We start from the raw sequence: 13,635 nt of genomic DNA on the forward strand, positions 1-13,635 counted from the left end.
GTGTGTGTGTGTGTGTGTGTGTGTGTGTGTGTGTGTGTGAAAGTGACAGTTGAGATTCAAATTCATGAACATTCCGTCATTGTAAGTCAATGGGATTTTTTTGTCTGTTTTTTCGTCCGCTGTGTGAACATCGTAGGTCCGATCACTTAGAAAAGATACAGCACTCCTCTCCTCAATGATCCGGTCGATTTGACACCTCATTCATGAACTGAACAGACAGATTCCTCTTTATTAATCACTTCCCAAGTCTAGAGAACTAAATCATAAGACAGACTAGTGTTAGCATAAATCTGTTGTAGTTTCCTCTTGTTACGGTTTGCTGCAGGAGTTGTAGCAATGTGTTGTGAATCTAAAGGAACAAAACAAAAATGTATATGTTATTAGACACAGGCTAATAAACAGGCTATTAAGCACAATATATATATATATATATATATATATATATATATATATATATATATATATATATATATATTGTGGTTATCCTTGCATCCTCTGAGTAAGTTGAGACTGGAGAGTTTGTGATCGTGAGATTCATGACCTCCGGTCGGAGTGAGACTCAAACACAACATCGAGTCCCTGATGAATGAATAATTGAAAATATAGGATGTACAGAATAATAAAATATCTCCATTTAAACTAACCAATATTTGTGATTAGTTACTAATTAGAAACACATTCTAAATGTAATGATCACTTGAAAATTGGAGTTAGATTAAAGCACGAGTAGTAGTCCTTCACACATTATACCTTCATCCACGCCACTGGATTTCATCATTGAGCCGATTAGTGATCCTTACAAGACTTATATATCATAGTTACACTATAATGTTACTCTTATTTTAACATTATCACCTGTATAGTACTACAAACGGTTTGAGGAGTGAAAACGATGAACTAGTTCAGCATCACAATCAGGAATCATGTAGAGTGAGTTAAATTAATGTCTCAGCTGCTGGCAAGATAAAATCTCTATAGCACCGATCCTGGTGTGAGAGAGAAAAGCAGAGCTCATACAAACACACTCTCACCCTAAAGCTGAAACCCAATCCCAGAGATCATTCATGTTCTTCACTCTCTGCAGGCTGTTTAACTGCAGTATTGGAGAGGAAGGCTGTGCTGCTCTGAGTTCAGCTCTGAGATCAAACCCCTCACACCTGACTGAACTGGATCTGAGATTTAATAATCCAGGAGACTCAGGAGTGAAGCTGCTCTCTGCTCTACTGGAGGATCCACGCTGTAAACTACAGAAACTACAGTAAGTTATTGATTCAATGATGTAATTTATTATCTTGTATTAAAGCAGATCTTAGTGTATTTTATCTTTCTCTCTATTGTACAGTATTTAACAGAGGAAACTCCACAAGCTCCAAACAAGTGAATCAAAACAACACGTCCTGAACAAGACTGTCACCTGGACATTAATACTGATACTGATCCAGCAGTTTCATATGTGAAGGATTTTGTTATTCATTTTTATTCAGCCTACATGCTTTTCCAGTCTCATGGGAACATTTGTTTAAATAATTAGATTGGACATACTAACTGCACTGTAATAATTTAGTGTGAAAGTACAGTATATTCCAGGTTAATAACTGCATTACTTTCACAGTAATTTCACAGTGGGACTTCTCTTGTATTGAACTGCACTCTCAGTAATTTCTTGTAAACAAACAGCATCATACTGTGTTTTGTGCTGTGCATATGTATGAAGGTTCCCAGCATGTAATGCAGCATGAATAAATCATGCTGTAGAGTTTTGTTTTGAATATGAATATGCAAGGTCAAAGACAACAGTTCAAGACAACTTTATAAATTGAATTCACAGTAAAACAAGAGCAGTAAAGTACTGTGATGTTAGCATCATTCTGCTGTTCATTCAGTCATTTGTAAGAAAATTACCCAGCATGCTTTGATTTCACAATACATTTCTGAATACAGTAATATATTGTAAAATACTACTCTTTAATCCTGTAAATTCCTGGCAATTTTTTACAGTGAAGATGGATGGATTTTTTTTTTTTTTGCTATCTTCATGAAAATGTTGTATATTGTTAATACATGGTAAGATGTACATGACATGGTAGAGCATCCTACAATATGAGTTGACCTTAATTAACCTGTTGTTACTCTGTACACAAATCAGCTTATTTTGCTCTATTGCATAAAATGACCAACTTATTGCACAGGCTGTGTGACAGAGCAGCACTGCTTTACATACATCCTTATTGTTTCAGTTTTCTTACCTGCTAAGGAGCTGTGGGTGCACACACACCGTTAGCGCTCAAACACACCACACTTAACCCATCATTTACATCCCTACCATCTGTTACAGACCAAACACACACATGCACATGATAAGGGGCCTATGAGAGGGCCTTGGGTTTACCCATCACTTTGCCCCATGATGGTCATAAATACTGCGTATGAGTGAAAAAGAACATTTTGCTTATAATTTTCATTTTTTCATATTTAAAAAAAATAGATATATAAATATACATTTTCTATTTATATTTATCTGGTTACACTACTTTTAGCATTATGTTTCAACTTTTATAAATTAGTATGTTGTGTGTTTTTCAGAATGTATGCTAATGTATGTTTTACCATTTGATTCCATCACTGATCTAATATTGTCTGAGAGTCTAATTGTGTTTTTCCTTATAAATGCTACAGCGTCCATATTTTCTTCAGAAGTCAGAAAGAGCTTTATTATCAACTATGTTTACACACACAAGGAATTAGACGACAGCTTCCAGTGCAGAAGAAATAACTGATTTATTCTTGATAGGCCTATTATATTGTCAAATGTTGCATTGTTTATGGTAATAAGTTCAAGCATGTGGCTGACCCTACAGGTTTATTCCTAAACAGATGTTCTCTCTTATAAACAATACAGTACTGTACGAACGGTTCGCGAATCGGTTCAACTGAATCACTCAAAAGAACGACTCGTTAGCGAGTGGCTACTGAACCCGTGATTTAGCGCCGCCTGTCGACCGACCGCAGATCGCATCTGCTCCACATTTTCTGTAGGGGGGGGCTGCAGACCTGGAGCAGGCAGTTTCACGCCCCTGTTGTTCCTGATGCTTCCAGTAGGGTCCTGTAGGGTCCAGCAGGGGGAGGCTGTACAGTATGGGCCTCAGAACAGAGTCTAGAAGCGACACGAATAAGAGGTATGTCAAATAATCAATAAAATTATTATTGTTCAGCAGTTGTGCAACGTTTAAAGTTAAATGATTTGCTAAGAGTTGATGTCAATTAGTTTTTAATATGTTAATAGATAAAATGTACTTATTGAGGGTCAGGTAAATAGTAACATTTGCAGGTAACGTTATGCTGTTTGTTTTCTTTGTTTAAAGAAAGAGCTTTGACTTTTGTGTGTTTGCTAGCTGTTTTGATTATTATCTCTTGCAGATTGGAAACTCGTCTGAAGAGGTTTGAGCACATGTATAAATCTTTTTCACATTATTTTATATCAGCTGTAGTTTATCTTCTGTACTTCTTCATTTCATATTTGAAGGGCAAGTGGTAGTCTGCTTAATTTTTCCTTTTATTCTCACAGAGCAAAGACATGGACACTGCCAACATGCTTGTTATTGCCACAATCCTCTAACCCACTCTCCAGTGAGTATTGAATACATAAATCATACTATTTGACATCTACCAGAAGTCAGAAGTCAAATAAAAGGTATTCTTTATTGGTGTTATGTGTGTTTTTTAGGATAATGCTTTCATGAAGGATGCCCTTGTGTTCCCTGCATGAACACAGATCATTATCTGTTATGTGTAAGATTTGACATGGTGCCAATATAATAAGGCAAAGATAATGCAAATGTGAAATGGATTGTCATAACACTTTTATATGCATCTCTATAGATACAGAAGCCGCTCTGAAGAGAGACCCTCCTTCTAGTCTCCCTGTATAGTCATCAAAGCCTGGGTTTGGAGATGACCAGCACAGAGACATCTTTAGGTCCACAGCTAAGGGACGATTGCCACGTTCCTATGTCATATAACGTCAACAGCATGCCCTCTACACCGGGCTGAACCCTCCAGTCAATCTCCCTCAGCTGAGCTTTTCTGCTTTCTTCATTAAAAGGTTGCTAGAAAGTTGTTGTACTTTATTGCTGGTCATTGAGTCCTTGTAACAATTTCCCTTACACTATCAAAGCAAGAGAAAAGTACTGCACGCAAAACATAAGGTAACGGGCGGATCTGATACCTACTGATATAAATAAAACCAGTAACAGCTTACTTTCGTTAAATAAACACTAAAGAAAAAAATATAGAATAAAATCTACATGTATGTAGACTTGAATTAATTATATATTAACGAAAAAACCATGAAACACAAGTTAAACCAAGTGTATTGAGAGATATACACATTATAATACCCAAACGGGCAACAACATGCGCTTTTTCCACAGCTGGAGGCACGGCCGCACTCGGACACAGCAAACAAACATTCTCAAATCATCCACACACATTTAACCCTCAAAACCCCAATGTCCCACTGTGCCAATGTCCTGGCCAGCAGACCGAATTTTCATTCAAGTGACATAAATTGTCCGTACGGAACTACAATGTCCTCCGCGAGAAGAAAAAGACACAAAACCAAAAATATAAGGAGAAGCGTGACGAGAAGCCGCAGTCAATATATCCCCGTGGACTTACGCAATCTCGCCACAGTCTGTTTAGCCGATGGGAAGCTGTGGTAGTCCAGAAAACCATTGATTTGTAATCCCAAAACGATAGGGTATTAGTCCCTTTGATGAATTCTTCATGCAACTACTACACAGAGCCCGCTAAACTCAGACCGCTTCCCCGTTTGAACTCCGGAGTCCCCTCTCGACGTCACTTCCCCTCCTCCTTAAAACCATATTGCATGACATAACCATGACGAGAGGACAAAACAAAAACAAATAAAAGTCCATATAATAGTCCGTGATTACACCACAGGCATCTGATACAACAGTTAGCTTTTTTTTCATGTGAAAAGGAGAAACAATACAACAAAGCATGTTTATCATCACCTCAAAAAGCTGTACATAAAGGCAGAAATAGGTGACTATTACATCCTAACAATAAGATCTGAATACTAATGCTGTAACATTTCCATTTCTGTTAGCTTGACATTCCTGCAATCAGAGTCTTATTGAGCAGTTTGAGACAGAGGGGTATGTGTGCTAGTTTCTGATCATCTCAGTTTGTTTCTTTCTTGAAGTCTCTTCCTTGCCAATGGAAATAACTGACCAAACACAGCAACACAGCACAGATGAAACATGCAATAAATCATCTGTATAGTCATAAGCCATCAATCAATCATGCCTCGTCATTGTTTTCATAATCACCTTAGTCAAATTCCCACATGGCAATACTTACATTTCTATTCTTGATAACCAACATTCAAACAATTTAAATGAAATTAAAACATTTTAAATTAGTAATCTGCCTGTTTAATGTTTACTGAGTTGTCGTATTGGGGGGTCAGCAAATTAAAATGTTTTCTTTCTTTTGAAAGGCAAGGCAGTGGCCAAAATAATTCAAAGTGGCTTTACACTGTTTCCAAGCATTCCTCCGAGTCACCTGTGCCGATATACACTGAAGATCAGGAGCAGACTGATGCAATCCACTCTCACCTGACTTCAGTTCTGGACAGCACACCCACAGTGACCAGATCAAATTCATCTGAATGCACTTCTTCCAGAGGTGGTCTCATGTGTTAGCTGAGCTCTGCATTATGTCACATTCACATTGTTTTAAATGTCAAATAGTTTATCCATAATGTGAGACCATTGCTCTAAAAACAATGTTTTTTGTGGTTATTATAGAAGAGACACTTCATTTTGTTGTAAACAGCTAAACATGTGAAATGATACTTGGCTACTTGGGATGTGTGATCAATCTCAGTTCTTTCTCTGGTAGTCCATTATCTGTGCCTGGCTTTTGTGGAAAATCTGTCCATCCTGGAGGCTGAGGAGAAATGTCTGCGAGGACCTGTCATTTACATAAGGTACTGTAAGGATACTATAAAGGGAAATGTTGTCAAACATGACATCCTGCCATTATTCACAAATAACCATTTCTTTCTACAACTATCCAGCCTTAGTTTTTTACGAGTGAGTGGAGCATTTTGACAGGAGGACTGAACAACAATTAAAAGAGAGTCATCAACGGGAGTCATCCTAGTTCATGTTTTTAATAAATGGTGTTAATAAGATTGTTGTACACAAAAAAGTGGTCTTTTTCTTCTCCGATGGCTAAATGGCTCTTGTAATTTTAGAAAGGGGTTAATTGTGTTTGTCTTTATAAAATGCTTTGTAGGACACTGTTCTGTAGCTGTATGACAACCAATAGTGAATACTAAAGCATAAATAAATATTAAATATTTCATTGATGGTCCATATGATTACACTGTAAGTCTGATGGGCTGAATATGGTTCATATCTGAATGTAACTTTATATATAAATTCACAACAACATATATATCACTCCATCTCCTGTATGAAAACCTGAATATATAGGCTACAGTAGATCATGTACCATTACATTGTCCGTTTGATCCAAATATGTATATAATTAAGTTTTTAAGTTTTCACTAATTAAATGTTTAATGATCATTTATTTATATTTTTTTCAAAAACACTTGTCTCCTGTAGGCTATGTATGTAGACCAACATTGAATAAAAGATCATTTAAATGCTGCTTTGTAATCATTTATCTTGTATTTTATGTACCATAGATGGTTTATTTTGAATATATTCAGTTTTTCTTTCTTTTTTTCAACATATATTGTAATTTGTATCTCTATATTTGTTATTGTAATGTAGTTTTATGAGTTGAATTGTTTTTCATTGTTTAGGTGGAGGCTCTAAACCAGCTCTTTGGGTTTTCTGCCTCTCCCTGCACAGTATATGGATTTATTATATATTTATTTTGTTTGTTTATCGTGTTTTTATTGTTTCTATTTACCCTTGTGCAAAATATACTAAACTAAACTACTTTCCAAGGTTATTTTCGTAAATGAAAACTAAAACGAAGACGATTGATGAAAATACAGTTTCGTAAACTGAAATAAAATAAAAATGTCAAAATATTTGAAAAACTAAAACGAAACAACAACAGTTATTGAAAAACTAACTGAAATAAAATAATAATGAAGAAAAATAAATAATGGTTTTGGTAATCATTAAGTTCTCCCCCCTTGGCTGATATATATATGAGCTGTGTGGTGGTTTAGGGAAATATCTGTAAAAGCAGAGTCCTGCACCAGCAGTACTTACACAACACCGACCCGTTATCCCACAGCAGCACTATATATTTATTTCTGTACCAGACCAGATCCATTAGACATAAAGACCCATTAATCTACTACATCAGGAAGACAAACTTATTTATTTTCTCATCTAACACAAGCAATCAAACCAACATTAGGCAAGTTGGTGCTTTGAAGAAAAACAGACACAAACATGATAATTAACAGAAGAAAAGATGAGAAAGCACCTTTCTGTAAACAATACTAAACTTGCTCTAGCATCTTGTGATCACTGCCCAACTGTACATCAAATAAATATAGGCTAAATCACATCATACACACTTATAATTATTCAAATTATTAAAGAAAATAACACATTCAGATGTGAGCCTTTAAATAGGCCTATGATTGCCGTTATTATTGAATTGCATTAGTCCCAGTTATGATTTATGCGCAGATATTCACGGAAAAGTGCGCAAGACAAGACAGTTACAATATCATGATTATGATTAAAGAAAAAAGACATATAACCAAATTAGGCTACTTTTATTGTCATATTAAATATCTCAACACAGCATTATATATGACATTAAGCTCAACTTGTGTAGATTTATTTAGTAAAAAGGCTTACTTCCTTTGGTGTTTATTTATACTTTTACCGTCTCTCAATAATCAAGTTTCCATCCAGATTTTGCGCTGTTTTGTTATCGACAAAGAGATATGCGTTAAAAAAACTTTGTGAAATTTGCTGTCTACAGCCGGTTTCCATCTAACTGGCCTTTTACAGATAAAATGGTGTGCGTCATGACGTCATCCCTAAAAAAAAACTAATGGTCGCATAAGTTTTGGTGTATCGCCAAAAAACGTTGCCCTTGAGCTGTTTCCATACATAATTTATCCTATTGCGTAAATTATAGGCTAGGCTAGCTGTTCTTCATCCATTTGAAACAACAAAAAGGCTATATTGTATAGGCCTACATCAAATAATTTTTCAGTGTCATGAGTTTTTTTGTTAGTTTTTCTTTGTATTTTGTTATAGACTAGTTAGATAGGCCACTGTTGATATTCAAGCAATGATCATAAATAGTTGCAGTTGTATTATTATATTTTAATGATTAAGGTTTATAGGAAATATGAATATTCATTCAGTTATTTTATTTCTCCTAACCGACGGTAAGCCATATTAACCCTTAACCGACAAGATTATGTTAAATTACAATTAAATAACATTTTAATTGATAGGTGGCTTGACCCATGACAAATACCTAAATTTGTTTTCCAGGGATTTATTTTATTCACGCAAAAAGCAGCACAAACGTGAGGATTCACGCACCTGCAGCGCTTCTGCGAACGGAGAAAAACATAAGCTTTTATATATAAAAGAAACAGGCCCATATGCAAAATATATTTTACTAAATAAACAAAAGAAAAAAAAAACTGCAACAATTAGCAGCCTATATGCAGAACGAAGTACGTTTTGTTTTTTATTGTGAACGTACACAAATAAAATAAATATTCTGAATAGTTTTGAATAATGTCTTACTCTTATATGACCACAAATGAAGGAGTATACTAGTGCAAGTTGTTTCCAGGGAAAAAAAAATAAACAAATAACCCGCAGGCGATCTTGCCGGCGCCTCGCGTGCAGTTAAGCATAGCCTCCACAACACAGCCTGTTCATGTCATAATAAAATACAGTCAGAAAAACATATTGAAGAAACATGAACAAATATTTTTCCCCCTCACTCCCCTCAAGAATAAAAATATAAGAACCTAACAAGCCAAAACTAATTAATTTAAATACTTCAGGTTCATGTAAAACTAAATGTGCTTGGCATAATATGACGGGGGTATGGTGGTCAAGCTGAAAGGCACGGACTACAGGCTATTTAAACTGAACAGTGCACTGTAAAAAATAACATTTATAATAATCATGTAAACGTAGGCTAGCTACTAACACCAAATTAAGATAAGTATGTTTGAGAGGTCTTTTTCTTACCATGTATAAAATAATTTGAGATACAGTTTAATAATATGAATATGATTTAATGCGCTTTTGAACTACAGGGAAACGGTGCTTTAACGAGAGCAACACCATGAACACGAGCTGCCTATAGGCTAATTCTGTCATGTGACTCCACATTTATTTGCATTAAAGCCCCTTTTCTCCACAAAAACTGTTTCCAAAATAATTTTTGCGACATTTGAAGTATCAATAATTTATGCGCTAAAGTTAAACGGAAATAGATTTTGTCACACATGAGAAATTTAATTGTCATTTCCATCAGCTATATCATAAATATTTTAAAGCGCTAAATATTTTTAGATGGAAAGCTGGTTATTCTCAGCATTTAGTCACTAAACGTTTTCCTCACTAAGGTTAAATTATGCCAAGTCTTTCTTTGGCCTTGATCTGTTGATTCTGCTAAACTTTCATTAAAACTGAAACTAAACTATATAAAAACTAAATAAAAATGTGCTCACAAAATACAAACTAAACTAAAACTAACAAAAATACTAATGAAACTAATAAAAACTAAACTGAATTTCTTAGCAAATTTGAAAACGATATTAAAATCAAACAAATTTAAAAATTGAAAGCTATAATAAGCTTGCTACTTTCTTATTGAAGTCAGGAATGTCTTTGAGCAGTTTCTTCTCAATAGAAAGCATTGCCAGAGCATTAAGGTGATCCTGGGTCATTGTATTTCTTAGAAAAGATCCTCTTCAGAGTAGAAAAGCACCTCTCAGACTCTGATGATTATGATCTTGAGAAGACTGAGTCTCTGTGAAAGTACTCTGAAGATTGTTCTCAATGAGAAACTGCTACAGAGGAACTGCACCGCTGCCAACCCTAAACTCAGGCTTCTCAGTTACTTGGATCGAACTCAAAATTAACACTACATTTCCCAAATACTTTTTGCAAGTTTAGTAAACTAACTGATATTTTGAGTAAGGACAACATAATAATATTCATTTCAATGTATGCAAAAATATTAAGTAGCATTTTCAGAAAAAGACAATACATTGAGTACAATCAATGTAAAAAATATCAGCATATTATACACATTAGACTTAATTAAAATAGGTAAAATACTAGTTAATGTCTTCTGATTTATTAATTTTGACCAATTTGCCCTTTCTTTGTTTTGGAAGTGTAAACGGCTTCAAATAATTAGTTGCTACTATATCAATTTCCAACATTTATTAAATCATTGCCCTCTCCAAACAGTAGCAATGAGCTGGACAGTGTAAACAATCAATAACATCTGTATCAGCTTATAAAGTACAGGTTAGTAGAACACCTTCACAGTATAGCTTTTTACTGTGTACATACATAATATTAAAGAAATAGTAACGCACAGTGGCTTGGACAAGTAACTTTAATTTGATTACTGGTATGGAAATAGTAACGCGTTAGATTAGTCGTTACTGGAAAAATTGGTCATATTAGAGTAACGCGCTACTAAGTAACGCGTTACCGGCATCACTGCCCGTCACAATCGTTCCTTCCATGGACATCATCCACTTGTCTGCATTTAATGTCTCTCCTGAAATGCATTAACACAATATGATAACTAAAAGAGCACTAGAAAGCTGCACTACATAAAGAAAAACTTTGCTGTGAGCGTTTGCGTTGTCACATTGGAGCACGCTGGATATGCCTAGATCCTCTTAAATAAGACATGATCCAGAGAGCGTTTCAACTGAAGCAGAAGCACTGGGAGCTGTGTATCACTGGACAAGGACACTACTTCAAAGGGGATAGTGGCCAAAATTGCATCGATTACTGGTTAGTATCAAAGGATTTTAATCAAGAGGACATTTCTATTTCTACTCATCCCACCCCGTTAACCGATCATAAAGCAACTTTAATACGAATTAATATATGTGCAACTGAGAGAGAAACAGCCAGAACATCCTATTGGAAGCTTAATAGCTCACTTCTAAAAATCAAACATGTTAAAACAGAAATTAATCGTTTACTTGAATATTTTTTAGAGAAAGCAACTATAGAACAGTCTTTCTGTAAAAACTAGGAGTTATTTAAATACGAATGTGCAAAATCTTATGGTAATATGTGTGTAAGGGCTAGGAGGGTAGAGGAAGACAATATAATAGCGCACATTTCCTCCATTATAGAGATAATTTTACAGAAGAAGATCAGCTTAAATGAACAGATTCACAGAACAAATTAGAGGAGATTTATAGAAGGAAAGCTGAGGGTGCATTCGTTCGCTCTGGAAGAAGTGCTTGAGGAGGACGAGCACAATTCCTCTTATTTCTTCCGATTGGAAAAACAGCGTGCAAATCACAATACTATACATCAACTTAATATTGATTGTATGATTACCTCTGACTCTAAGTTGATTTCCAAATTTTGCTCTATGTTTTACAGTAAGTTATACACTTCAGATTTCTCAGAACAATTTACATCCTCATTTTTTTAATGTTTAAAAGACTCTAAGAATATTTTAACAGAAGAAAAGATTTCTTGTGACAAACCCACAACGCATAATATCACACTTATTCAAAAGTCAAAGAAAGATTTGCTATTTATTGCTAATTGGCGACCAATATGTCTATTAAATAATGATTATAAAATACTGGCTACGGTTTTTTCTGGGAGATTTAAAGCTGTTCTAGGCTCAATTATTGATCCAACACAGTCAGGATTCATGAAGGATAGACACATTGCCAATAATATTAGACTAGTTTCGGATATTCTTGATTATTCCCATCGGATTTCTGATCAAAGCTTTATTTTATTTTGGGATTTCTACAAAGCATTTGACACTCTTGAACATAATTTTATTTTTCTTAGTCTTAAAAGGTCTGGTTTTGGTCCTTTTTTGTAATGTAATTAGAACTTTATATTGTAATGCTAACAGCTCAGTTAAACTGAAGCATGGCACTTCATCTAGATTTGATATTAAAAGGGGTATACGTCAAGGTTGTCCCATTTCTCCTTATTTATTTTTATTGGCTGCGCAGCTATTAGCAGACCATGTTAAGCAAAGTAATCTTACAGGATCTCTATTGCAGGAGAGAAGTGATCATCAGTCAGTTGGCGGATGACACTACTCTCTTCTTGAAAAATAGTGATCAGTAGCTTTAGGAGTAATAGATGCGTTCTCCAAAGCAGCTGGTTTACACCTGAATATTTCTAAATGTGAATTACTGTCTATTATGGATTGTACCGTTTCATCAATTTGTAATATTCAGATTAAAGAAAAAGTAGTTTCTTTAGGAATTATTATAACCAAAAATGAATCTACACACTGTAATGATAATTTTATCCCAATTATTGAAAAAACCCGTAGAAAACTTAATCAGTGGCTTCAAATGAATATTTCTTTAAAAGGAAGGGTATTACTTACTAAAGCTGAAGGTTTGTCTAGATTGACGTATGCAGCTTTGGCTTTACATTTGGAAATTAAAATTTGTAAAATGATAGATAATCTGTTATGTAATTTTGTTTGGAGGAATCGTAATCATTATATTAAGAAAACAGTTGTGATGAACTCGTATGAAAATGGAGGACTGAATTTTCTAGATTTTAATACTCTAAATTACACTTTTAAAGTTAATTGGATCAAACACTTCTTAAAATGTCCCTCGTCGATTTGGAATTATATGATGTTTTATTAACAAAGTTCGGGAGGAGCACGTCAGATACTTAGCCTAATTAAACACAAGTGGTACGCAATCAGTCAATCAACTCACGGACATAAATACAGCTGACATACCTCCACTCATCTGACGGTCTATCAGCATCCCTCCACCACCCCTTCTCCACCAATATCACTAAGTTCTCACCATACCACGGGGGGATACTCTGGGTTCGGGCCCTTCCCGAGCTCAGAGCCCTTCCCCAGGACAGCACGCCAACTACGTATCACCATACTCGCCAAATACGCATTACGTAACTCGTGCTAAATATACGTAAGTGTGAACTCGTGAAATCCCTAATTATATTTTTTCACAGCTGGGTGGCCTACATTTTCTTTCTCTATGTAATTATAATATTGAAAAATTACCTGTTAAACTCTCGGCATTCCACAAGCAAATGCTTCTTGCTTGGTCTCTTATTTATAAGCATAATTTCTCTCCACACTCTTTTTCTATTTGGAACAATCGTAATATACTCTATAAAAATAAGTCTTTATTTTTTCAGAACTGGTATAACAACTTTTTAATGAAAATGGTCTTCTTCTGTCATATTATGAGTTTTTAAAGAAGTGTAAGTTTCCTGTTTCACCCAAAGAATTTGCAATTGTCTTTGATGCTGTTCCCTCAGGAATCATTACACTGTTTAGAGACTTTGATAGAACTCTGTACCACCTCTTTATGATCCATTCCAGACAACAGTGGGT

The 13,635-nt window shown here is 35.0% G+C and overlaps 1 protein-coding gene across 2 annotated transcripts in view; it reads left to right on the forward strand.

Moving 5' to 3' along the window:
* The window catches only part of LOC306874668 (NLR family CARD domain-containing protein 3-like), a 16,961-nt gene extending 14,528 nt beyond the window's left edge, over nt 1-2,433 (forward strand). For both annotated transcript variants that reach the window (XM_079424873.1, XM_079424874.1), the window contains exons 9-10: nt 1,085-1,258; nt 1,343-2,433. In XM_079424873.1, the coding sequence (XP_079280999.1) occupies nt 1,085-1,258; nt 1,343-1,349 (181 nt within the window). In that variant the 3' untranslated portion in view covers nt 1,350-2,433. The remainder of the gene's footprint in view (nt 1-1,084; nt 1,259-1,342) is intronic.
* Nucleotides 2,434-13,635: the final 11,202 nt, after the last annotated feature.

This window comes from Barbus barbus, assembly GCF_936440315.1.
Source record: "Barbus barbus genome assembly, chromosome: 9".
NCBI classification, from domain to species: Eukaryota; Metazoa; Chordata; class Actinopteri; order Cypriniformes; family Cyprinidae; genus Barbus; species Barbus barbus.